The sequence below is a fragment of the Corylus avellana genome, chromosome ca2 (genome assembly GCF_901000735.1).
Source record: "Corylus avellana chromosome ca2, CavTom2PMs-1.0".
NCBI classification, from domain to species: domain Eukaryota; kingdom Viridiplantae; phylum Streptophyta; class Magnoliopsida; order Fagales; family Betulaceae; genus Corylus; species Corylus avellana.
Genome location: NC_081542.1, coordinates 13812381 through 13839082, shown reverse-complemented (window position 1 = coordinate 13839082; position 26702 = coordinate 13812381). Strand labels below are relative to the sequence as shown.

Sequence of the window (26702 nt, the reverse complement as noted above, 5' to 3'; positions counted from 1 at the left end):
GACATTGAAGTTTATTTTGGGCCCATTCTAGTGTTTTGACCCAGTTGAAGGTTGTATTTATTGTCACTTCTGATTGTAGGGTTTTACATGAATGCATTATTGACGCCTCATGTATTATTTTTCTAAAAAATAGTAAAACATCACTAACATAACCCTTAGTGGTGAACCATGTAAATTTCTATGCTTGTAATTTCTTTCTTTTCTTTTTTTTTTTTTTTTTTTTTTGCGTTATTATTTTTCGAATTTCACCTGTTCTAAGAAATACGATGCCCCTTTACAAATGAAGAGGCATTGTAGCAATATTTTAGTTTAAAAATCCAAAGATAATATGGAGTGGAGTTTTGAAAACTCATTAGCTGAAGTTTAAAAAAATTGGGGTTTTAGAAGATCTGTTGGAGATGCACTTACTATAGAATAAAGAATTTGCCACTTGGAGATAAGACACAATAGTTCAAGAAACATATGTATTAAGGATGGTAAGGCATATGCAAATTAAACAAAAAGCAGAACCCAACAGCATTTATAAAAAAGAAAAGAAAAGAAAAAACACAGGCCGCCAGAACACAACACTACTAAGAAACTCACAAACTAGTCCCAACTCTGTAGTCTGTCCAATTTCTCACACTCAAAATAGACTAGACAAGCACTAAAAAAACCCAAGAGAAAGAAGGAAAAAAAAAAACTATGTTAGCAAGAAGACAATCAGCATAAGCATGTTTTGCTTGTAACATCAACAATTTGTATGTACAGAGAGACTATTAAAAAGCCTATCTGCCTAGATGGCAGCTTGAGGAAAGCACAAGCTGTTGGAGGTCCATGCTGCAACCCTAGTCTTCCAATCAACTTCTATTGCATCTGCCAATACATATTAGGTAAAATTCAGGACTTCAACTGCTTCAAATTCAAAATAATGGAGGCTTAGTAAAATCCAGATCAGAAGCACAAAGGGTTTCAAAGAGAACATGATGTGAGCTGTTATTTTGTGTGGGAACTAAAATCAACCCAAATAAAAGTTTATTCATATTTTAAAAGACTTAGTTGAAGACATTTAAAGTAATCATAAGAGATTCATAGCTAACTGCAACATTGACAATTAGTTGAGTAGTGGCAGGTCACTTCATTACAATATAAAATGTTTAAGCACAATACATATATATATATATATATATATATATATATATATATATATATATAATTTTAAAATTACTTTGCACATTTAGACAAAGCAAAAGGCACATTCGGAAAAAGAATTCTATATTTGTACCGCACAATTATTTTATTTGCTTCTACTCACATAGCAATTAACCAAGTAATGAGACTAGATCTGAACCTGCTATTCAGTCATTCACAAGCGATCTTAGTGTCGAAGCTGCTGAGGCATATGGCAAATGCCTGGAAAGCTGAGATTGGATACTGATAATCCATGGTGAATACATCCTTTCCCACTTTTCCAAACTGGAGAATGACATTCTCATGCTCTTGCCCAGAAGCTCCATTCTCGGTAGAAGCAACCAGCTGGAAATTCTTAACTGAAGCAACTGTCACACGTCCATTGAAGTTCAGACACCAGCACTGGAGTTGTTCATGCCACCTAGGAGCCTTGTTCCTTAAAACCAGCCTTCCCTCACTATGACCAGAAAAATGTCCAGATTGGAAACTCTCCCTGTGGATTGATTTTGATCTGAAGAAAGAAAGGGATGGAAAACTATCCACGCTGCTGAGAGGGAATTCAGTCTGAGTTGGAGCCACGCCTCCTGGCTCGACAGCAGAGGCGGGAATGGCATCCATAACACACTGCATTCTCCTAGGACCCCTGGTTTACATAATATGAAAATTTCAGTTTCACATAGCAAAAATAGTGTTAATAACTAAGCACGGCAGAAATGAATCAAACTACTGTTTTCATCATGCCAGTTCCACATTATTTTTCATATTTCTTTGAAGATAAGGAAGTAGTTTAGAATATCTATCATACCTGGAGCCCAACACATTCAATTCATATGAAATATGGGCAATGGGATAGTTGCCAGCGGGGAATTTGGGGGACACTTGTCTCAAATTAACCATCCTTGTAGAACGACATTTGGTGACTTTTGCTCCAGAATGTGGAGGTTGGGCGTCATAGATTGTGAATTTTGTTCCAAGAAAGTTTGATCTGCCATCACAGAAAGTGAGATTCTCTGCTTATGCCGACAAGATAATTAAGAACCAGTAATATCACATGCCAGCTCAACATACCTCAGCTTTCCCACATAGGTGCTACTCCCTTTTGACACATCATCAGAATTTAAAGAGATAATGTAATCTGTGCAAGTAGGGCGTCTGCACTTCCGCGCAGCAAGAAGGAACTTGCCGTCATCAGTTGAAACTGCCAAGAGAGAAAAATGCAGGAGTTCAATTTCAACAGCTCAAAGAGTAAACCAAAGAAAAGCTGAACCGTTCCTTCTGTAGTAGGAACCCTAACTCTCTACTAATCAAACTAACGTTACAAAGTAAATCAAATATACAATAGACTGCAGAGAAAAAATGTTTGGTTACTGACCTTGATTTAAGCCAAGATAAAGATAATATGTTTGGCTGCTACGATTCCGTTTGATGTGACACTGAAAGAGGGAGTCCCTTGGGCCAGGCTGCAAAAGGATAACAAATTATTTTGAATATTAACTCCATGACAAAAGGCAAATGCCTTAAAGATTATAACCCGACTAAAAAGGAATATCTCAGTAGGGGTTTTCCAGAGGAGGAGAGATGGCCTCCAGTAGTTTCTAATAATGCACATCATGAAGCACTTAGAACAAAATTTAAAATTTCAAGAATAACAACTATCTATAGGAAATTGATAGTCTTTAGAAACTATTGAGTATACATGCGTGAGTGTTGAAAGGTTTGAGTCTCACATTGGAAAGATGTCATAAGTGTGAGTGATTAATAAAGCATAGTTGGGCCGACCCATCAACTTAAGCTTTTGGATTGAGTGGTGTCTCAACATGCTATATCATGAGCTCACTAAAAGACTCCCAATGTATCAATCTCCCTACTAAGTGGTGTTGAGGGGGAGTGTAGCAATGAAGCGATGGACTCACACTTGAGGAGGAGATTATTGAGCATACACATAATGAGCGTAGAAAGGTTTGACCGTTTGAGTCTTATATTGGAAGAATGTCATAAGTGTGAGTAATTAATATAGGATCATGGTTGAACCCAAACTTATAGGCTTAAGCTTTTGGGTTGAGTGGTGTCTAAACATGCTATATTATAGGTACTAAAAGACTCCCCAAGATATCAATCTCCTAATAGAAACTACACCATTTAGAGGGACAACAGAAAGTCAATCCTAAAATGTCCAACACTACTACTAGTAAAGCCAGTCCCTGACTACTTTACTTTCTTTTCCATTTTCCTTTTTTTTTTTTTAAGTCCAAGGCTTTACATTCAGCACTTTTTTTTAATAAATACATTCAGTACTTCAAATCCATGTAATGTTAATGATCAGAGAAAAGAAGGCATGACCTTTGCAAGTAAAGTAATATATTTGTCCATAAATCATCATGATACCAAGTTTACTATCATCACAAAAGAAAAAGAAAATAAAGATCAATAACATTCAAGATCATACTAATGAAATGATGGAAGTTCTGCTTCATTCCTAAAACCATGCTCTGCACCTGTGGCTTTGTCTTGATGGACTAACACTTTCTTTTTCTTTCCCCTTTTCTCTGGAACTGAGAGGTAATGGAGGGCTCGCATTCTAAAGAATGCTATTCTTTTAAATAACAAATTTCCAGACAACACTACACCAGAATGCATGAATGTAGAGGATTCTAATTGATTGTATAGTTAAACCGAGGAAGGACAAGTATCTATAAATTGCCTAATCTCCTAGATATCAAACTTAGAAAACATATGCACACCAAACTTCTCTGATTCAATAACTACCATATTATCCACGAATATCCAAAACTATACCTAAAATAACAGAGTGAGAGCCCAAGTCTGGTTTTTCATCACTCCTAAATCTTCCCCCAATATCACACCAATAGCTATACAAGATTTTCCTTTTTCTTTTTTTCTTTCTTTAGGCAGGAAATTCGTAAACTCAGGCAAGAAAGATTGTCTTGGACTGCAAGAGCTTATATTCTAAAATAAAACCATTGACAGGTGGCATCATGCAACCTGTGGATCAAATTGCTAAGGCAAAAGCATTTATGGTGAATCGTGATACTGGTTCCAACCTTGGTTGGCTAGATTAAAATAGACAACCACCTGACTCATAAAATTCTGAAAGGTTTTGAGGCAGCATGTTTGCTAACAAATCAACTAATCGTGTCATTGTTTGTGAACCAGTTCCAATATCCACCATGAAACAAATTCGAAGGAAAACTATTCAAATTAAAATCCACTTGCTGCCATTAATAGCTAGGAATGTACACATGTGAAATTTTCATTTCTGGTTGCTGAATCTTTTAAAATCGACAAGAAAAAACGATGATGGTAAACATGCCAACATACACCTATGGCTATATAATGATGGGAGAAACAAATTATAGGAAACATACAACAGAAACAAAAAAAAAAAAAAAAAGTTGAATCTGAAAACAGCAACTGATATCGATTTCATACCTGCTTCAAGGAGATTGGAAATGTCAACTTGCCTGAAATTTCTGGGGATCTCACAATTTCTTTCATGATATCTCTCCAGCTCCTGCAAACACCAGCACAAGCAACCACATTTTTCCGGGGAGGCCAGGTATCTTCAGAGGCCTCTATCCTCATTAACACATCCCTCAAAAGCTCTGGCGGTAAGTTAGCCCAACAGCTCTGCTTAAAAGCATCAATTGCCACCACCGAGCTATCCTGGACTACCCGGAGGGACCTGGATCTCATCCCATACCCAAACTTCACCTCAAACCCTTTTCTGGAAATGCTCCCAAACTCTCCCCTCATATCCTGAATAATGCTCTTAATCGACATTTGATACCTCTTTAGTCCTCAACTCTCTACACCTCAAACAACAGAAAAGTTGTATCAAAATATCCCCACTCCCTCCAAAGTAACCCACATTTCTCACCAAATATAAGAAGTTATTAAAAACTAATAATCATATATGCAGAAGCAAAAGCCAAGATCTCTTACTTATCAAAAAAAAAAAAAAAAGCCAAGATCTCTACATTGAAGAAAATGACACTTAAATTCTTGCTGTAAAATATCGAAATCAACCAAAATCACTCCCAAAATGATATATACATAATACTAAGCCATTAAATTCCAAAATTTCTCACCAAAAAAAGGGAATACAGAAGCCCCAAAAGCTAAAAAACCATACTTTGGTAACATTGACCAACCGTCACCACAAATTCTATACCCCCAAAATGTGAGAAACAAACATAATTTATCTAAAACAGTACCATAACCAGAACCCAGATCCAGAGTAAACCCAAAACTCGACTTGAATTGTCAATTTGGACCAATAAATCCAGGAACTTGATGATACCCACCAAAAAGCAACTAACTAAACCGCCAAATACAACAAAATTTTCAGTTCTTTTTCTATTTTTCTAACAAATCCCTCTCCAAAACATTACCAACCACCCTACAGAAAGTGAACATCAAACATTTACAACAACTTGCGGAACTTTACAGATAATTGAAACAAACAGACAAAAAACAAAACCGACAAACAAACCTCAGAGGCACTGTTACGGAAACATGCTAAGGCAAAGAAAGCCCGGATTTCGGGTCAGGGACAGAAAACCCCATTTTGGTAATTTACAGTAATGTAAGAACTAAGATGGAAGGAAATGGCATCATGGTACAGAGGCCTAGGTTTTCGTTTGGTCAGTCAGTTGTCCCTACCGGGGTCCACCGGGACCAATATTTGCTGGATTCGATGCCTTTATAAAGCGGCTTAATTGGTATGCCTCCCCCTATTGGATCGGGTCCTGGTTTGAGCGGCCCGACCCAGCTTAAACTTCTGTTTTCTAGAAAAATGTAACATTGATAGATTGAGCACATGACTTATATTCCATTTGAGCTACAATTGCCCAAGAAAATTAAAAACTATATAGAAATCATAATTATGTGGTTAAAAATAAGTTTTTACCATATAGAAAAATTTTTCCCCAAATTAAATTGAAGAAAATTTCTTTAATATCATCTATCAAATTAATAAATATTTTTAAAGCCTGTAATTCTTATACTTCATGTGATTCTCACATCTAATTTTTAAAATGTCCATCATATGCTCTAAACACATATATATTAAAATATACGTAAAAAATCACATAGTTTAAGATAGATATTAATTTAAAGAGTAATGTTATATACTATGCTCTCATTTTATCTTTTATTTCATTTTATTCGGTTGATGTGATAATTAGATTAATTTTTATTAAAAAAATTAAAAGTTAGTGAATACTGTCACATCAACTTAATATATAATGGAGATGAAATCGGGTGTCTTCAGTAGCATTTCATTTCTCCAATTTAAAAGAGAAGTTGAGAACAAATCATGAAACAATTTCACTTCCATTTGCCTTTTTCATGAGAAAGACATTTAGATTTTTTTGCTTCTCAGGCATCCCATCGCCTCTCTTTTTCACCATTTTTATGACCCCAGTACTGTCCCTAAACAGAGTAATCTACCCAGCCCCAATATTTCTGTATACGTGAACTCTTTCATATGTGAATATATGCTTTTTAGTTTTTGCTCTTTGGGTTTTGTTTTAGCTTTCTTGTTTTTTTTTGTATGGGTTGAAATCTTCTAGTGCCACTTTGGTTTAATCTTGCTTTGGAAATTTAATGTAACTAGAGCTCTTTTTTTCCTCTTATTTGAATGTAGATGGAAACTCAATACCTCTCATTTGACAGCCCTCTTTTAGTGGATGTTGCAGCCACTTAGAAGGGGTTCGAGTAAGGTTGAGAGACCTTTCAAACTTCATGCTCGTTCTCGTGCTTCTTTTGGTATCGTTTGTGTAGCTAATATCTTAGTTTTTAACAAAGGTACAAAAGCATTTTTTTTTTAACCCATTTTATATATATATATATTTTTTGTTCAAGAGAAAAATAAAAAAATGATCCAAAAGATAGCTCAATCGGCTGTGAACTACGTTTCATAAAGCGGAGGTCACTAGTTCGAATCCTCCATTCTCTTTCCCTTGTGTAGACATGTCAACCATTGTGCCAAAAAACAAGAAAAAAAGCAAGAGTCTGAGTTTTCTCATATCTTCAGTCCATTTTGTTTTTTTAATATTTATAGGGTTTTCTGTATCATTCTCTCAATCAAATATGTTTTGTTTGGCAAAGCTTTTTCCCCTTAAATACTGTAGTTGATGTAAATTTATGCCAAAAAAAAAAAAAGTAAGAATATTTGCTATAAAAAAATGAAAAAGTGGTATGAAAATGTAAAAAAAAATTTGTTTTGTAGTAATTTTTTTTATTTGAATAGTAATAAAAATTGAAGAAAAAAAAAAGGTTCAAATATTTTGATGTTGATTTTTTTTAGAAAATTGTGCATAAATAGTAACAAAGAAAAAGAAAGGCTTTACCAAACAAATCACTAGGATTCCATTATTCGTAATTCTCTTTATTTTTTTATTTTGAAAATATATTTTGTTGATCGTATGTGTTCCTCTTTCTTTTCTTCCGATGCTTATGTAGAATATTGTCTAAATATTGGATGGCGGAAATCTAATAGAAAATAAATGGATAGAAAGTGGGACAGAAAAAATCTATTTGAATTATCCCATGTCTCGGTAGGCTTTCATAGAAAAATTGAAAAAAGCAAAGAGATTTCAACAGAATTGGAACCAGCACAAGAGTGTAAAACATAATTGACCATTTATTTTTTATTTTTTATTTTATTTTTTTTATTGATAGCTTACTGTTGGTGTGTTTGACGAGTAATTTTAAAAGTTTATCTTATATTTTTTTAAAAATGAGGTCTCTTTTAAAATTATCATTTGATCAAAATTCAATGATGATCAATCACAAATCTAATTGTGATTTTAAGAACAATGTCAATAGAAAACTGTTTTCAAATCACAGGTAAGTAGGTACTTTTTTAAAAATGCACAACTTTTTAAAGGCTAAACTATAATTTTAAAGGCCAAACTACTGTATTGCCAAACATTTAATTGTATTTTAAAAAAAAAATTATGTTTTTAAATCGTACTTTTTAAAATTGTAAACCCAAATGAGCTCTAAAGACCATCTTATTTTCCACATTTTTTTTAAATAAAAAAGTATGTGCTATTTTCAGTTTGAACTTATTGGATTACAAGCGGTTAAAGAAGACTTGACATGTCCGCACAATGACACAAGGAGAAAGAAATAGGCGAGAGAGAGAGTCAAACTAGTAACTTAAACTTCATGAAGTGAGATCCATTGCTGACTGAATTACCCTTCGAGGACTAAATTTATCGTAGCGTTAGTTGTATATTTGACATTTATTTGTAGTTATCTTGTAAACTGATAAGTTACAACTTTATTATAAATACAATGGATCTGTCATACAATTAAGATGGCCCAATACACATAAACAATATTTATCTTATAGAACTGATGGCGATTGCATACACCTAACAATGCCACTACATATAAATGTTAAACATTACAGGAAATAAAGAATTCCAAACAATATTCTTTATGTATTAATTTTGTATTATAACTAATATCTGTCCATATGAATTAATATCAGAGCATTCACATTTGGTTTCCTATTTTAGATAAAATTTTAGTTTGGAAAGTCAAAATGCATATTTTTTACTCTCCAACTGACTCTCCATTTTGTTGAAAATTTCAGAGGTGTTAGGTGTTCTCCCGATATTCTTTTAATTCTATGTAGATACTATTTTATAAAAAAAGTAAAAAAGAAAGTGACCCTTATGTCTCTCACGAGAAATTTTAGGTGCTTTCATGGTGTTCTCCTGGTCCTAGGTGAATATTATTTTCTAAAAAAAAAGAAAAAAAAGTTAGCTCTTATTTCTCTTACTTGATTTTTATAAAATAATATCCGGTTAGAATTAAGAGGACACCTAAAAAAAGTCCTTATAATTGTCTCTCCTCACAAATTTGACTTTCTCTTATGTCCCAATAATAAAGAAATCCTTAAAATTTAGGTAACACAAAATTGTGGAAAGTAGATAAGAAAAAGGACCAAAAGTGGGTAAAGGAGGGGGAGCTTGAATCACTTCCACATGTGCTCCAAGACAGCCAATTCTTTTTTTTTTAGACCATACAAGTTATGCTCTCAAACATTTCACTTTGTATCTAGCATCTTGTCTTCTCACATTGATAATATTTTTATTGAGCTTTTAAAATAAAAATTAAATTTGAAGAGAAAATCTCACTGTTTTTAAAAAAATTTAAAAAGTCATTTTAAAAATGAATCAAATATCAAAACTATATGTATCTTTATATACTTTAATTAAATATTATTATTTTTAATTAGTTATTTGCTTTTGGTAAATGAAAGAGAAGATAATGAATATATAAACTTAAAAAAATAATATTTAACTAAAGTCTTATTGACCAAAGTTAAATTTAAAATAAAATAAAATAATTTGTTAAACTGGCGTTTTTATGAATTTTCTCAAAATGTTGAAGAAAAATCAAATTTAAATAGCTCAATAAGAATGTTTTTACATCCTGCAGGCACCTTCAAGAAAAACAACTGGAAATTTATTCTTTAAAATTTGTTTATTGTGGGGAATAATTTTGTACAGTAAGCTTATCAGATCTTGGGCCTCAAGGCTAATAACAGGCCCACATAGTTATTAATTAAAGTGAAGAGATACAATTCAAGTAGCCTGAAGTAGGGTTCTATTGAAAGAATTTAGGTCCAAAGTCCTACTCAAAGTCTAAATTGGAATAAGAGCCCAAGTTTAATTCTAGCTCTCAGGACTCCTAGATCAATTCAAAGAAGAAGATTCAGTTCAAGTCTATCTCAACCTATAAATAGGCCCGTACACCAAGTATAAATCTCAGACTATCATACTCAAAAATACTGAAATACACTCTCAGACTCAAGTAAATTCAATTGTTGAGTTTTGTACGTGATTTAGGGAGCCGGCGGATCTTTTGACGCTTTTATTACTTTGTAACAATTGTGAAAACACGAATAACGTATTGCTGATTTAGAAGGTCTCCAACAACATGCAATTCACACCGTGTCGAAATCTATTCTAACGGTTCTTATTACAAACTTTTTGGGGACGGTGTATTTTGTTTTTTTTTTCCCATATTTTGGGAAGGGGATGCCTTTGTTGACCCATGAGTGTGAATGAATATATTAAAAATTAGAATTAAAAAATTATGTGATTAATGTACGACTTTTTTTTTTTTTAAAAAAAAAAATTTATTTCTTTCTGAGCATGAATGATGTATGAAATATTTTGGATCCTTCGCCGGTTTCATTTGTCTTTGTCATACGATTTACCAAGTTGAAAGACTTGGAAAAAAGTTAGCAAACAAGCCCTTACTTTTTTGTCATACTAAAACTTCCCACCAGGAGCGAGGAGTAGGTCTGCTTCTATCCACCAACTCATTAAAGGTATAATAGCTTTATTTTTTCTCATTACCCGGGCAAAGCAGGTGGTTTTTAAACTAGATAAATGATGTTTAGTAAACTTTCATATTGATCTAATAAATTAGATAAATAATTTTTATTTTATTTTATTTTCATTTATAGAGATATTTTTGTCTTATTAAAAAAGATTGTAGTGTTATTTTTGTCTTTTTACTGACATTAAGGGCGTTGACAACGATGTGATAATTGATGGGGTGTGAATATTTTTCTCGTTAAAATATGTGTGATGACTGATGAGTACCATTATTCTATGTATAATCTAGGAATAATTTCACTTAAGATCCTGAACTACCACGCGTTTAGAAAATACTCTTTAAATTTTAAAAACTCTCAATTTGACCTCTTGAACTTTCAATTTGATGCAATTGACTCCTCTGTCAATTTTTTTCCGTTAAACCCTAAACGGAAACCACTAAAAATACCAAATTACCCTTCAATTTTTATTCTTTTATATTATTTTCAATTTGAAATTAAGTGTAAATTTCAAATTTTATAAAAGTTCGAGTGTATAAAGTTCATTTCATCAAATTTGGTGAGGGTAAATTGCACCAAATTGAAAATTCGGTAGGTGAAATTGAGAGGTTTTGAAATTTCGGAGAGTCTTTTCAAATTGCGTAGTAGTTTAGGGTCCTAAACTACTAAATCTTATTAAAATGTTGATTAAATGATTAAATTTACCAAATCTTAACTACTTATGTCTTAGAATAAATGATAATTTAACGTATTTTAGTCTCAAATAACAAATGATTCATTCACCAAACAAACAAAAATCATGAGATCCTAGAACACTGACATTAGCTTCTTCTTTTTTTTCATAAATTAAGGGAACCAAATTAATTTTTGCTTCTTTATTCAAATACATTTCACAATAGTTTCCATTATCTTTTCTTATACAAATTAAATATTATTTTTTTATAATACAATCTCCAATAAAAAGCAAAGATAGAAGAGATGAGAGAGGAAAACAAATATTTTGTGTTAAAATAATAGATATAAAAGCTATAGGGAATCTCTTTACCTTTCTTATGCATCAGGTAATACTGTAACATTCACAGTGTTTAAGGAACATTTAGGGAAGCTCAAGTGATTTTTGTTGTTGAGATTTTCTTTGTATTTAGGAAAGAAAGACAGGTATCAGAGAGCTGTTGTGAATGCTATCCGTCAATAATTTAGCAGGGTAAGTAATTATTAGTAAGATAAATATTATGAGTACTAAATCTGTTATAAGCATCAAATCTTTTATCAAAAGATAAGTACTAAAATGATATTGAGCTTATTAATTATTACTTGTATAATTTATCTTGATTAAATGTTTTGACCATCTTCTTCGATGAATAAACTTCGTATCATTTTGGTAATTATGTCTCAGTAAAAAATACATGCAGCTTTTAAAATTAAATTACTAATTTTAATTTACTAATAATTAAAATAAAAATAAAAATCTAGAATCGTCCTTATATAGGTCTCTTACACAATTCTGACCGTCCATCAAGTCCCATTAATTCCATCAGTCACCGGTTTGTCCTCCTCCGGCCCAATGGCAAATAGTGGCGTAGAGTCCGCGACAAGCGTACTTAGTGGGCCCCACTGAGATAAAAATTGTTTCTACTTTTCACACTATTGATCAGCGGTCAGGACGGATCCAACGGCTCAAACATAAGATGCAACATGACCTCATGCTCCCGCACCGCAATTGTATAAAACTCTCCCCCGCACCTTCCTTTCGCGGTCTTTGAACGTTAGGCTCTCCGAGGAGTCCTTCCTCTCTACTCTCTCTATCTCTCTCTCTCTCTCTCTCAAATTCTCTGTCTATTACGATGCGGAAGGAGTTCCAGGTAAACAATTTCTCGAGTTTATTAGTGTTGGTTTTGTTCGGTTGCTGAGGAAATGTAGGAAAAGAAAAGGAGGAAAGTCAAAGCTTAGGTCTTAACGCTTTCTTTGATGGTTTCTCTCTCTCTCTCTCTCTCTCTCTCTCTCTCTTTTTCCTTTGATTGTTTAAAATTGGAAGAGCCGAACTGGTTAGCGACTACGTTTTTTATTTTGCTTTAGGTTTGGATTTTGTTTGGTTGCTGAGAAACTGGAGGAAAAGGAAAGCAAAGCGATTTCGTAGGTGTTAAGTTGTCTATTGTTCTGTGCCTTTTGTTTCCTAGAACTGAAATTGATTAGCGTAAAAGGAAATGGAGGGGATAAATGGACTTTTTCTAGGCCAACTTTTTATTTTTTATTTTTAAATATTTTGTTCGTGTTTGGTAAAATTAACATCGAAGAAAATAGAAAAAAGGAAACAATTCGAGGCTTAAGATTTCTTTTTCTACCCCTAATTGAATAATCAAACTTCGTTAAGAGTGAATATTTTTTTTTTGTGGATCAATAAGTGTGAATATTGGTGTTATATATTCTGTTAAACAAAGCTTTTTACTTGTCAAAAGAAAAAAAAAAAAAAAAAAACAAAGTTAAAACACAGCTTCACTTTTTTTCCCCCTTTTGGAATCATTACTTTAAACAATATTCGTCCATTTTTTTTTTTTATAATTTTTCAGTAGAGTACTTAGTTTGGTTCTTTGTTCACATCTCTTTAATGTTTATGATAGATGTTATAATTCGATTAATATTGTTTGATATTCGTACTTGAAGTCATTATGCTGATTCCTTGCACTGAGGTTTTCGTCATTCCTCTTTAAACCTTGGACGCAAAGTTTTGGTAACTGAATCTTAGATATACATGAAATTGTTATTTCTATTGTGCTTCTAACAGACATTGAGATAAAATCTTTTGTTAAACAGTGAGTTTCTTGGACCTTTTTGAGATTGAGGCGGCTTCATGGGTTTCGCTTTGGACTCTGGTCTGATGAGGATGGGGCTTGCTGGCCCTGATGTAGCTTCAGTAGAATCTATAACTTTGTTCGGAGTGCTTCTTAGTGCTTGTATTGTACTCGGGCATCTTCTTGAAAAGAGTCGATGGATGACTGAGTCAATTACCGCTCTTGTCATTGTGAGTTTCTCTACCTTATATTCTGTAAGGCATTGGCCTGCTACTTTCAATTATAGTGAACGGAATGTTCGTAATTGTATATAATTTTTGTAGTATTATTGAACTCTGGATAAATTTTTGGGGGGTTGATTACAGGGTCTTTGTTGTGGAATCGTAATTCTACTTACTACCGATAGAAAAAGCTCACACGTCTTAGTATTTAGTGAAGAACTTTTCTTTATATACCTTCTTCCACCAATAATATTTAATGCTGGGTAAGATTGGTTCTCCCTATCAAAAGCTTCACCTTTTTAGTTGATGTTCTTTGCTTCACCCCCCCTCACCCTCTCAAATATTGCTACTTCAGTGCAGTACACTTATTAATTTGAGTGAGCTGCAGATGGATTGAGCATATTGAATTATCAATGCCTGCATTAGAGAAGGTTTTTTAGTATGTTAAAAATTAATTTTTGATGCCGAGTTTCTGATCGCATCCTTTTCCTGTTCAGTTTTCAGGTGAAAAAGAAGCAATTTTTCCGAAACTTCATGACAATCATTTTGTTTGGTGCTATTGGTAGTTTAATATCCTTTTCCGTCATATCACTAGGTATGTTAACAATCAGCATACATGCTTACAACAGATGGACATGACAAGTATGCAGTCTTTCTTGAATACAAGATGTTGCATTGTTCCGTTCTATTTAATCAGACCAATATTTTGGTTGTTGTGCATGTATATGCAAGTACTTACACATATCCACACGAGTTTTATATACATGCATTGTACTCATTAAAAATAAAATGTTTATGCATACTTGCATGAGGGGTTATCCACCTATTATTTTGTGCTGTATGAGTTTAATTGACTAGACCCTGTTATATTTTGATTTATTAATTATAAAAAAAATTCTGTTGCTAGAAATTAGGCAGAAATATTACATGAGGGAGACTGAAAGTATACCTAGATTTCCTATGAAAATAATTGCTGGTGATATTGCAATAAAATATTTAAGCTATGTTGAGTCTGTTGACAAATAGAGTGATTAGAAATACTTTTGAATCTGAATGCTAGGACAATTTTTTCTACTTCCGGAATGGGAAATGTTGCTGGTGCTAACTGTTCCAAGCATCCTACTTTTTTGTAACTGCATATTCCTTTAGGTTATTACTCGACAAGTAAGTTTACATTCTTTGTTAGAAGGTAATTGGGTTTACATTCTCTGCTAGATGCTGGATATCATTATAAGAAAACTTCTGTAATATTATTCTATCTTGTTAGAGCATCTCCAGCAGATGCTCTAAATGGCTCATAATAGCTATATTTAGCTATTATGAGCCATTTTACTCCTCCAACATAATAGTCGTCATAGCCATTTTGCTACAATGAACTTCATATATGAAAGTTCACTGTAGCACATTGAAGGGAATTAATTAATGAGAATTTTATTCCTCCCCCTCAACGCTCCCTTCTCTCTCCCCCTCCTTTCAGAGTCTCTCTCTTGCAGAAGCACACACTCACTCCTCACTGCCAAATAAGACGAAGCATAGGAAGAGCACTCCCTTTGCCGAACCCCATACATAAAGTTTACCAAAGCCACCAGCAGGCCATCAACTTCTTTCCATGCTTCAACTTCTTCCTCTCCTCTCTCGTTGCGCTGGTCCTCAATTAGAACACAAGAAAGAAAGAGAAAAGGCAAAGAAAACACCAAAAAGAAGAAAAAATCAAAGAGTTCAAAGATCCAGCTGAGCTTTGCAACCTGACCCAATCCTTGATAAAAAAACGAAAATTGTGATGTAATAGACGAAACCCATTAACAGGAACACCGCAGAGACAGGGATTGAGAGAAATCTTTCGCACTTCATTTGGGATTTGGGGGGTGGATGAGCTGGGATCCAGAAAAAGAGCCTGGTGCGATTTCTCTCTCAGTTTCTCTTGGTGTGGAAGACAAAAAGAGGGAAAAAGGGATTTGGGTGAGAAGAAAAATCAGGGAATGGGGGTATGCGTGGGAGTGAGAGTGAGGGAGAAGTGGAAAAAAAAAAGAAATAAACAAAGATTAGAAAATAATATTTAAAGAAAATAGAGAGTGAAATAGATAGTCTGTTGGAGTTTGTATTGAAAAGCAAGTAACTAAAATAGAAAAGAAAGGTGTATTTTGAGTAGCTAAAATAGCCACTATTGTTTGAGATGTTCTTATGAGGTTAAAGTTTGTATAAAGTGCTAAAACTTGTGATCATTGTTATATTAGAAACCTCCTCTGGGAGTAAATGTATTGTGCGAATTCTTAGCAGATGTTTATGATATTTACTCCCAAGATATATGTGCTTGCCTTGGATCTGTCAGCAAAATTATTTTCTTTCAAGTTGACAACTTAGTGCTACTAGAACTAGTGCGTGAATGATTTTGATGGATCTCAAATGGCATGTTTGCATTTATCATCAGAATCTCAGCATATCATACCATTTCTTTGTTGGAAAGAGAAAGGTACCACCAAAAAGAAAAATAAAAAGGAAATTGTTAACCTAAATGATGGAAAAAACTGGTTTTTGTTCGTAACTTTATAGTTATTCAGTATATATTTATGTTTTATGATTTTGTAACTTTTAGAATCTTGATCCAGGTTCGATACAGCTATTCAAAAAGTTGGATATTGGTTTCCTGGAGATTGGAGATTATCTTGGTAATCCTCGCTTTCTTATGTTAAATTTCATATCAATATTTGGAAGACTTTACATTTTTCTATTGGTTTGGGATCTTTTTGGACAATAAATTTAAAGGGGGAGGTCAGACTCTTCACCCCTCTTTGCTCTATGAATTGGTTCGGAATATTGACCCATTTGCAAGTATTTTGATGGAGCCTATTGAGAGCTTTTGGCTCTTTGAAATTCATGGTCCTATTTGTTTTTTGTTTTTTTTTTCAATGCATAATATCTGTACTGTCTTTTATGTTTTCTCTCTTGTTGTCTGTGTTTCAGTCAGTGTTCTGAATGCTATACTATGATTGGCTGAAGACAAAGTTCCTTCCTCTTAAAGCTATATCTTCACATAAAGCTTAAACATCTTTATGTATAATACTGCTTTATTCTCTTTACTCGGCCCTAATTATAGTTTGTTTCATTACTTGTAGCACTTGGAGCTATCTTTTCAGCTACAGATTCCGTTTGCACATTGCAGGTAACAAATATTGAAAAGGCTGCAGTTCTGTGTACAATAGCAAAAATTGGTGAATAACTAGATAAAGCATTCCTCACTAAGTTTCCATCTGTCATGGCAGGTGCTTAATCAGGAAGAGACACCTTTACTGTACAGTCTAGTATTTGGGGAAGGAGTAGTCAACGATGCCACATCTGTGGTACTTTTCAATGCAATCCAGAGATTTGACCTTTCTAATATCACCTCAACCGATGCCTTGCGATTCCTTGGAAGTTTCTTATATTTATTCTTCACCAGCACGGTTCTGGGGGTAGCAGTGAGTCTCTCTCTCTCTGGTCTCTGTGTGTGTGTGTGCTCATCTTTTTCAGGTGTTAACATTGCCTTTTTGCTGCAATATTATTCTGTTTTGCCTTTCTATGCAGTAACACGACTTATGAATTGAGTTTCTTCATGCTTCTGAGACCCTTTAGCTCACCTTAATGAGAATCCTTAATAAATTATAGAGACTAGAAATTCTTGGTAACATCCGACTACAGGGAGCCTAAATCACTAGGCTTTTCGTATATTACCTATTGACATTTTGCATCTTTTACTTGCAGGTTGGATTGCTCAGCGCATACATAATAAAGAAGTTGTACTTTGGCAGGTAGCCAAGGGCTAGTAATTGCCTTTTTATTAGTATTTATTTCTTTCTATTTTATGTCAAGTTTCCCTTCTTTTTTTTTTTCTTTTTGTTTATTCTTATCATTGTATAAAAATTCAGATATAAACTCTGTTGGATTCTTTGCTGTAAAACAAATGTGCTTTATTTTTTGATTGGGGAACTTTAGGTGTAGTTTAGTGGAGTTTACCTATTAGTATTGATCGGTTTGGGCACTTTGGATTTGACCTTAGTTTCCTTTTGTTTCAGAATTGCTAATCTTTGGCTAAAGTGAACAATTTACATAAGTTGTTGTCTAACCACAGAATATTATGATCAATTAGGAACATAAATAAACAATTATTGGATGTGACTAATTGAATTATGCAGGATGTACTAAAGGTTTTATAGGTATAGCAATTGTCTGGTATAGCCCATGAACTTCTGCTGTTATGCTTTTAGAATCACAATTTTGTCAATAATAGTGCACAGAATGTGGTGATAAATGATAATACCATTGTTGTGACTCTCTAAAAGGAAAAACATTGCTCTTTTCTGCTCTATCAAGCTTCTCATGATAAAAAAGATAACTACAAAGAAAACTGGAAAAATGTATGTTCTGTTTTATTTAATTGGAATTGAAGTTGTTATAACAAATGTTGCCAGGCACTCTACTGATCGTGAAGTTGCTCTTATGATGCTAATGGCTTACCTTTCATACATGATGGCTGAAGTAAGATTTTTTAATATGTTGATCTGAAACTTCCATTTACTTTTATTTCAAATTTAGTATTTGGATTTCATGTAATAGAACTTTGTGGTCTAACGATGTTGTTAAAACCTGTCTTCCAGCTGTTCTATTTAAGTGGCATTCTTACTGTGTTCTTTTGCGGGATTGTTATGTCGCACTACACCTGGCATAATGTGACTGAAAGTTCAAGAGTCACAACTAGGTATGTTAACTTCGTAAATATTTTCTTAGACATTGAAACCTACTTTTCTTTCCTCCCTCACATGATAGTTTTTTTCTCCAAATGTCATTTGAAGCAGATATTTTTCTATTCTAATTAATAATCTATGCAGGCATGCCTTTGCTACGTTGTCATTTGTCTCAGAGATTTTCATCTTCCTATATGTTGGTATGGATGCCTTGGACATGGAGAAGTGGAAAGTTGTAAGCAAGAGGTAATAGTCTACAAGTGTACAAAAGAATAATCCAACTAAGCTTAATCTTCCCCTGTAATCTATATATTTTATTGTTGATATGTTCATCCAGCTTGTACTAAGAAGTTCAAGTTCTCTTATACTTTTATCACAATGGTTTTCAATGTAACTTGATTTTTGCAAATAGTTTTGTCATTTTTGTAATCTGAGCTCAATTTACTTTCACAGTCCTGGGACATCAGTTGGAGTGAGTGCGATATTGCTTGCCTTGGTTCTGATTGGAAGGGCAGCTTTTGTATTCCCCCTATCTTTTATATCCAACTTAACCAAGAAGTCTCAGAATGACAAAATTGCATTTAAGCAGCAGGTAGGTATTTTTGATATTGTTGTGTTGAGTTTTTCATCTCCCTGAATTCTCAGTCACTCATTAACATAACTCAAACAGGTGACCATATGGTGGGCTGGACTCATGCGAGGTGCTGTATCCGTGGCACTTGCTTATAATCAGGTAAAAGTGGGACAAGTTTACTGTGCTACTCACTCATTACCTGTGTTATGACTCTTCTCACAATATTTGAATTGGGGCCCATATTCATGTTGGGCATGGGTGGGACCTTTGTCGGGCCACATGGATCAACACCAATTTGTGTCTTGGTGGTAAACAAGGATCTATGCTTTAGTGGTGAGGATGGCATTTCTTTCCTTATTTCTTGGTGCATTTTGCAGTTGCAGGTGACATCATGATAATGTTACCATATGTAGTCTTATCATTCCTACTGTTTTGAATACCTAAAATAAATTAGTGATACACAGCGGCATTCTTTACTCATTTAAGGTGGTTTTTACATGTGATGAAGTATGTATCATGGTGTGTGTGCAGTTTACTAGGTCAGGACATACTCAACAGCTGGCAAATGCAATGATGATCACCAGCACCATCACAGTTGTTCTCTTCACTACTGTGGTAAGATACCTCATTCCACGTAGGTTAAAAAAGTTGCCCTAGATTTTGGACTGCTCTATTTTTACAAGCGTATTTGACATTATTTCCAATTCATTTCTTTTTTTAAAACATGTGGTTCGAACTTTGATAGACATCCTATATCTATCGATAAATAGGAAGATAATTATTATGGGATAAGCAGTGTTTGATGATGTTTTCATTGTTGAATTAATTTCAGGTGGGTGGATTATTGACCAAGCCTCTTGTGAGGCTCTTGCAACCAATACAAACACACTCGGGAAGCGAAATGTGCTCTGAATTAACTGCTCACAAGTCTCTGAATCTTCCACTTCTCAGGAATGGGGGGCACGAGTCAGAAGCTGACATGGGGGCCAACATTCACCGTCCAACTAGCTTGCGAATGCTCTTGAGCACCCCAACTCACACTGTCCATTTCTATTGGAGAAAGTTTGATAATGCTTTCATGCGTCCCGTGTTTGGTGGGAGGGGGTTTGTTCCCCATGTCCCCGGTTCACCCACAGAAACCGTTGTCCAGTAATGAGAAATAGATTAACATAATAACATATAGTAACATATGGAATTTTGATGATGGGTAGTATAGGATGTTTCTTGCGCAAGTGAAATTGAAGCTTTCATAGTTTCATGTAAATAAATTGAAATTCATGTCAGTACACTTGCATGTGGATAGCGTGAAAGAATGGATTAAGAGAGAGAGATACCATTGCAAACGATGAAGTCATTAAAAATGCTCAAATAGTTGAGTGAAAGAAAGGAAAGCAATGTTACAATGGTATTTTTATGCAGCCATGTTTGCTATTGTTATTGTGAATTGGTATTTATGGTCCTCTGCATAAATTATACCCAAATCCAATTAGTAGTATTTTTTTATCTTTGTAAGTGAGTAGCCAAGTCATCTAAACATTGAATTAGTATTCAAAGTACATCTGGCCTAATAAAATATAATCTAAATTAAAAATGAACAAATTTTTCTTACAAATTCGCCCTGAGAAATTTCGTCAAATTTCGTCTATTAAATTGACATATGTTTTTAGTATATGTAATTCTCACATAAATTTAAAATGTCCGCGAGTATTACATTCACAGCCACGGTTTATCTTATTAAAAATACATGTAAGAAACTGAGAATAACATGCTTTTGAGATAGATGTTAGTTAGATAAACTAGATTAGAGGATTTCTCTAGTCCAGTTTAGAAAAACTGTCTATTGAAAAATTAAACAAACCCATCATAATTATCATAAGAAATGTTATACATCATATTTTTATTATACATCTATAATACAAAGTTGATGGGGGCAGTAATAGTCCTAACTAATTTTTAGATAATTTTTTTTACTAAGGACTAATCCAAAAATTGGTTGGAACTTTTAGGTTAATATTGTGAAACAGTTATAAAATAAAAATATAATTTCTTAACATTACTCTTATCATAAGCCATCATCATTCTAACAAGGTTTTAAGATTGTATTTGCAACCAAACACTACATATTACCAATACAATACATGCCCAGGATCCAAATCATTTATATATAATTTTAGGTGGAGAGTTTATATTAAGAACTCCATTAGATGATGCCAGAACCCATTTTGTCACATCCGTCTCAACAGTTCAAAGCTCGTCATCTTTTGATTATACAAGCTTCTTTATGACATTTTCGACCGTTGCTCCCTTTTTTCAAATCGTCCTACTACGCTCCCCCACATGGTCCACCGACTACAATTAGCTTTTACTTAGCTTTTTTCGTCAGCATATAAAACCATAAAACAGTGTCTTAGACCATCCAAAAATTGCGTACATGATATAACTTGTTTCAGGATATGATTTGATTAAATTGTTTAAGACTTTTTTTTTTTAATAATATTAAAAATTACATTTTTATTTTATAACTGTAAACTATTCCACTGACAGAGACCAACATCGAATAATATTGATGATAAAAATATATCCTCTCGTCTTCGTCTTGATTAGAATGGAGAGGTTCCATAAAACTTACCCATGAATATGATCCTTCTCTTCATTTCTAGAGTGAAATTTGGAATTGGAGATAGAGAATTACTGGGGTAGAGAAGTGTAAATAAAGGGCCTCATTTGGGGCAACTGGGTAGATTCACAAAATAATTTTGAAATCATCGTTTATATGGTAATGTAGTCATTTTCAGCGCCATTCCAGCATCGTGGACTGCAACTTAATTGGCTTGGATTGCACACGTGTCGAAATCACAACGGTCTACAGCACAATCCGAGTTCTAGAAGGAGACTATCGAGGTCGTGCATTTAAAACTACCAAATCCAAACGTAAATACACTCACACACGCTCGCACATAGAGACAGAGGGAGAGAAGGAGACCCACCATTGGCATCTTCGTGGAGAAGAGCCAAAAGCAGAACCAGGTACTACTGTCTCTCTTCTAGCTTCTTCTTCTTCTTCTCTGAAGTTTCAAACTTTCAAGTTATGGGTTTAGATGGGCATAGAAAAGTGGTCCTGTTCTGAGTCATTGAATCTTGAAGAGACTATTTTCTTTCTTTCTTGCTTTTTTTTTTTTTTTGTGGGTAATTATCAAATTTCTTTTCTGGGCAGTGGGGTATTTTGTTAGCCCTCTTTAATTTACAGCTCTGTGAGATTTGCCCTGTTTGATATGATTTACAGTGTCCCTCTATAGCACTACAATGGTTCCTTTGTGCGACAGTCGTTTTCCTGATGCGACTAGTCGTGAGCTAGATAGATACCAACCATAGTTTTCTTTTCCTTTTTAGCCAAGGAGTGGTGGATCATCTTAGCTTGTTTACTCTTGTTGTATCCACTTTTATAGGTAGGTGTTTTTGTAAATTTCTCTTTGTGGAGGTTTTCTTTTTAAAAATGAGAGATTTTCCCTTTAAGCTTTTTAGTACGCCAAATGACTAGAATAGCCCCTTGATATTTCCCTCTAATTCAGTGAGTTTTGAAGAAAGAAAATGTGGATCTTTTTGCTTTGTATATTTCTTAACTGACTTCTGGGTAGTTGAAAAAAAAAAAAAAAAAAAAAAGAAAGAATTTTGAGATGTGGGGTTTGATTTTGTGAAGGTAAGGAGTTATCAGTGAGTGGGAATGATGATGAAGAATCAATCATCAAATTGGTGGTGGCTTGACAGCCACAGCAGCACAAGGCGTTCACAATGGCTTCAATCCACTCTTGCTGGTACCTTAACTAATCCCTCTTTTTGTTTATTTCCTTCTTTGGGTTTTCTTGCCTTTTTTTTTCAAAGATATATTAAGTGAATCTTGATGGTTGGTTCTTGATTCTTGACCGCTGCAGAATTTGTATATTTTTATGTTCTTTTTTGAAAGTTTGAATCTTTGTACTTTTGTTGTGTGAATCTTTGTGTATTTTTAATGTTATTTTTTGAAAGTTTGAATCTTTGTACTTTTGTGTGACTAAGTGCATTTTCAGAGGGGGTTTTGAATTACAAGTGATTCAAGTGAACAAGTCTCGGGGAGACTGGTTGGTATAATGGTGGGTGGATTATCTCCAATGAATACAAACAAAATTTCTAGATCTAGGGTTTTGTTAGTGTGTCCAAAATTTAAAAGGTAAATAGAAAAATTAGAAAAACTAAATGTATTATTGTATGGACCTCCGTAGATTTTTTATTTTATTTTATTTTTTTGTGAATTGGACATTTGGATGATGAGTCTTCAATTAGGCAAATCGTTATATGCTATTAGGGACAAGTCAATACTTGAGAAGGGTGGGGGCAGGGGGGTTGAAAAGGTAAGTTGACAAATCAATTTAAGGGGTGGCTTGCTGTAGACTTGAATCAATTCCATGACTCTGGTTAGCTGACTAACAAAATTTGCATAGTTTTTTAGGGAGCTTTTTGCTTTTTAGTAAAAACAACTTCAAACACAAGACACTTACACAATACTCAAAATTACTTGACATTTATATCACATCAGAACACTTTTTCAACCAAAAAGCTTACAGCAGCTTATATTGGGCCATGATTTTGAGCAAAATGTGTGAAAGGGTCCACTCACATAATGAAGTAACAGGGTTGGGGAGATGAATTTGGGACTCAAAGGGCCTCTGGCTCCTTAGAACAGGTACCACGTCTTGTCTTCATGGCTCTGGCTCTGATAGGTAATATATAGTCACTGATGTGATGATTGTATGGAGTGTAACACTCAGAACGCTCACAGTGGTCCTCACTGTTGAATGTTGATTTGCCTCAGCTCCACCAAGAGCTGTCAAATGCTTTTTTTTACATTTACTTTTAGGAGTTGTCCCTCAATAGCCTGTCTTTGGACCCCCTGGGGCCTCGTTAATGTAAAGAAACTTTCTAAACACACAAAGCAGCAGATTCTAAGTACTAAGAAAGTAGGAAGGACCATGGGGCCCCTTATTCATTAATCTAACCTTTTATCTTCTTTTTCTTCTCCTTTCTATTTTGGTGGTTAAACATGGTAGCTGGGGCATGTGCATGAAGTTCTTTAAAAATTAATAATCCTATTTGAGTTATCTGAACAACTTGGTGGCACATAGATCTTAGCATATGCTAGTATTAGTGACTGGTCAAACAAGTATTAAACCCTAGAATTCTCAATCATTTTATCGAATTATGACCTTTAAAGTATTAAACCCTTTATGTCCTTATGCAAGCGGGTTGATTTGTTTGTATTGATGGCTATCCACTTTATTTTGTTTGTGGTAGAGCTGGATGAGAAGACCAAGGCCATGCTAAAATTGGTTGAAGAAGATGCAGATTCCTTTGCTCAACGCGCAGAGATGTATTACAAGAAGCGACCGGAGCTAATCAGCATGGTTGAAGAATTTTATCGGGCTCATCGTTCATTAGCCGAGCGATATGATCAACTGAAGTCGGACTCTGGCACTCGCCTCATGACAACCTTGGGGTCCCCATTTTCTTCAACTGAAACTCGACCGGAAAAGTTAAAGAGCATGATGGATCAAACGGACGACAACTACTCGGAGACATCTGACCCTGAAGAGTCTGTTGAGTCTGAAGTTGATGATCCTGAACAGGAAGATGAAACTCAAGATGATCAAGTAATGAAAGGAGAGGAAATTCCAAGTAGGGCCAGCAACGATGAAGTGAGGAAACTGACGGAAGAAATAGAGAGGCTTAAAGAAGAGAACAGAATTCAGAAAGATGAACTAGTGAAGAAAGATGAAGAGAAGAGAGAGGTGATAAGACAGCTGAGTTTAGCTGTGGATGTGCTTAAGGATGAAAACGTGAGGCTGAGGAAATGTCTTGCTAGAGACTCCTCTGACCCCAAGAAACGGATTCTTTTTGATTTCAACAAATTTAAGGAGGCATTTCTAGGGAACTTGTTTAGTGGATCCTCGAAGCCAAGTGTTGTTGCTTTGTAGAGGTGTTTATATGTTAGTAAAGTAGTGTAGTTTGTAACACATTCTACAGAGATGTCTATATTAAGGAGAATACCCTTCGAGCCCAACTTTGAAAGTTAATCTAACCCTTATTTTCAAAGCATTTTCCATCATTCTTCTTGATATTCATCATCTCTAGTTCAAATTGTTGTCTTGTTTATTTACTCCTTTTTATTCTTGGTTACTTCAATCATTGTTTTACGCTATTTTGGTAAATAGGCTGCAAAAGTCCCCCCACTTTGAACTTTGCAGGAAGGACGAATCAGATTCTCTTTGGCTGAAAAAAGTGCAGTATGTTCATCTTCATAACAGACCAGAAGCACTCTAAAGTAATATACTTTTCTGATTCAATTGAAGATCCGTGAGTAATTCATCACAAAAAAAAAAAAAAAAAGGTACAAAAGAAAAAAAAAAAGATGGTTGAATGATAGGTAAACCATTGTTTGTGGTTCCTACATCCCTTTAGGCTTTAACAAGTGAGATTTTATGAGATTTAATATGCAAAATATTTAAATAAAATAGAGTGAATTATAAAGACAGGGTTTGAAAAAAGTTGAAGATAATAAAAAATAAAAAATTTTATTATTTAATTAATATTTTAACAAAGAAAAAGACAAAAGGAAAAGAATCACTGTTAAGTGGCAGGATACCTTTTGTTTAGCAATATTAAAGACCTAAAAAAAAGCCCCCAGTTCAATAATCTTTCCATTAGTGACAATACAATATGAAAAAGGGCAAAAAGAAAAAAGAAAAAAAGACGAGTACTTTTTATTTTATATTTTTCTGCAGACAGTATACTATCACAACTCACAACAATGCCTTACACTACATACCTAACTTCACACTAGACCATACCATCTACTACCAAAAGAACAGAGAAAAAAATTCCACAAACATAAAGTGGAACCACTAGTAACAATAATTGGAGCCGTCCATCAACAAATTCCTCACATACCAGGGAGCTGCATTATGCAAACAGCCGCCAAAGCCAACAATAAAAGTAGGTTAAGAGGCCTGCCAGAGGAAGCTGTAGAAACAGAGGATGATGGCGGCAAAGACCCAGATGGGGGAAAGGCAGCATCATGTTCAGGAGCCATGGCATCTGGGTTTGGAGTCCGGCTTGAAGGAATGGTTGGCAGTGATGACTCAGAAGGAGGAAGTGTCACGCCGCCGGGAGAAGGAAACAGGGGAGTGATGTCTGGGGATAGAGCTGGAGAGAACAGAGGAGCACTTGGCAAGACGGCAGGCGCAGCTGAAATAGTAGAAACTTTCCTAGTTGCTGCAGATGCTGATGCTGAAGCTGATGAAGACTGGTAGGCCATGAAGAAGATCATCATCAACATTGCCAAGATTGACCAATAGGATCCCATAAATGATGATAGAATGATAGAATCAATGCCTTTATTATGAACTGTAATAAATGTGTTCCTCACAGAGAGAGAGAGAGAGTGAGAGAGAGGGAGAGGAGAAGAATATGAGAATATGAGAGAAATGTGGGGAGATTGATGATTAAGGCATAAAAAAAGGGTCTTTGTGGAAGTGGTGGTGGGGACTACAGCCTGCATGTTGTGCTAATGGACAAGATGGATATGTGATTTTCATCCGGGGCACGTGGTGATGAAGTGTCCATCATCTTTTTCCTTTTCAGCATTGTTGCTGGCTTTGCTGCAGCTCTCCCATGAAATTCTGTTTTATATTATAAGAACATAAAAGAAAGTTGCAAGTTGATCTCAAAAACAGGCAGAGAGGGACAAAAATTGAGCATTCCAACTCTGTTGATCCTGCTGATTTGGATTTGGCTTCTTGTTTGTGCTCTTCA

The 26702-nt window shown here is 34.5% G+C and overlaps 4 protein-coding genes across 10 annotated transcripts; 2 read left to right on the top strand and 2 right to left on the bottom strand.

The window, feature by feature from the left end:
- Positions 1 to 447: 447 nt before the first annotated feature.
- Positions 448 to 5864, bottom strand: LOC132168793 (tubby-like F-box protein 3). Of its 3 annotated transcripts, none has more exons than XM_059579843.1 (7): positions 5684 to 5864; positions 4621 to 5590; positions 2543 to 2630; positions 2239 to 2368; positions 1976 to 2155; positions 1331 to 1813; positions 448 to 855 (listed from the first exon to the last, which is right to left on the bottom strand). In XM_059579843.1, the coding sequence occupies exons 2-6, from the start codon at positions 4969 to 4971 to the stop codon at positions 1342 to 1344; spliced, it is 1221 nt and encodes a 406-aa protein (XP_059435826.1). In that variant the 5' UTR covers positions 4972 to 5590; positions 5684 to 5864; the 3' UTR covers positions 448 to 855; positions 1331 to 1341. The 3 variants fall into 3 exon arrangements, with proteins under 3 accessions (XP_059435826.1, XP_059435827.1, XP_059435825.1); XM_059579844.1 differs by having other exon boundaries at positions 4621 to 4997; XM_059579842.1 differs by having other exon boundaries at positions 4621 to 5864.
- Positions 5865 to 12308: 6444 nt separating this feature from the next.
- Positions 12309 to 20278, top strand: LOC132168792 (sodium/hydrogen exchanger 1-like). Of its 4 annotated transcripts, none has more exons than XM_059579839.1 (16): positions 12318 to 12420; positions 12635 to 12691; positions 13370 to 13577; positions 13713 to 13831; positions 14066 to 14163; positions 16175 to 16234; positions 16682 to 16728; positions 16829 to 17023; positions 17307 to 17353; positions 18014 to 18080; positions 18200 to 18300; positions 18431 to 18532; positions 18740 to 18878; positions 18957 to 19019; positions 19392 to 19475; positions 19693 to 20278. In XM_059579839.1, the coding sequence occupies exons 3-16, from the start codon at positions 13407 to 13409 to the stop codon at positions 20011 to 20013; spliced, it is 1614 nt and encodes a 537-aa protein (XP_059435822.1). In that variant the 5' UTR covers positions 12318 to 12420; positions 12635 to 12691; positions 13370 to 13406; the 3' UTR covers positions 20014 to 20278. The 4 variants fall into 4 exon arrangements, with proteins under 4 accessions (XP_059435821.1, XP_059435822.1, XP_059435823.1 ...); XM_059579840.1 differs by lacking the exon at positions 12318 to 12420 and adding an exon at positions 12468 to 12529; XM_059579838.1 differs by lacking the exon at positions 12635 to 12691 and having other exon boundaries at positions 12309 to 12420.
- A 1473-nt stretch (positions 20279 to 21751) lies between these two features.
- Positions 21752 to 24964, top strand: LOC132171208 (protein NETWORKED 3C-like). 2 transcript variants are annotated; one of them, XM_059582467.1, is made up of 3 exons: positions 21752 to 21887; positions 22563 to 22672; positions 24186 to 24964. In XM_059582467.1, exons 2-3 carry the CDS (start codon positions 22582 to 22584, stop codon positions 24863 to 24865), a joined length of 771 nt encoding a protein of 256 aa, XP_059438450.1. In that variant the 5' UTR covers positions 21752 to 21887; positions 22563 to 22581; the 3' UTR covers positions 24866 to 24964. The 2 variants fall into 2 exon arrangements, with proteins under 2 accessions (XP_059438450.1, XP_059438449.1); XM_059582466.1 differs by having other exon boundaries at positions 21772 to 21887; positions 22558 to 22672.
- A 613-nt stretch (positions 24965 to 25577) lies between these two features.
- On the bottom strand, positions 25578 to 26386 carry LOC132172218 (classical arabinogalactan protein 26). Its single transcript, XM_059583681.1, has one exon. The coding sequence runs from the start codon at positions 26251 to 26253 to the stop codon at positions 25831 to 25833; it is 423 nt and encodes a 140-aa protein (XP_059439664.1). The 5' UTR covers positions 26254 to 26386; the 3' UTR covers positions 25578 to 25830.
- Between the last annotated feature and the right edge of the window lie 316 nt (positions 26387 to 26702).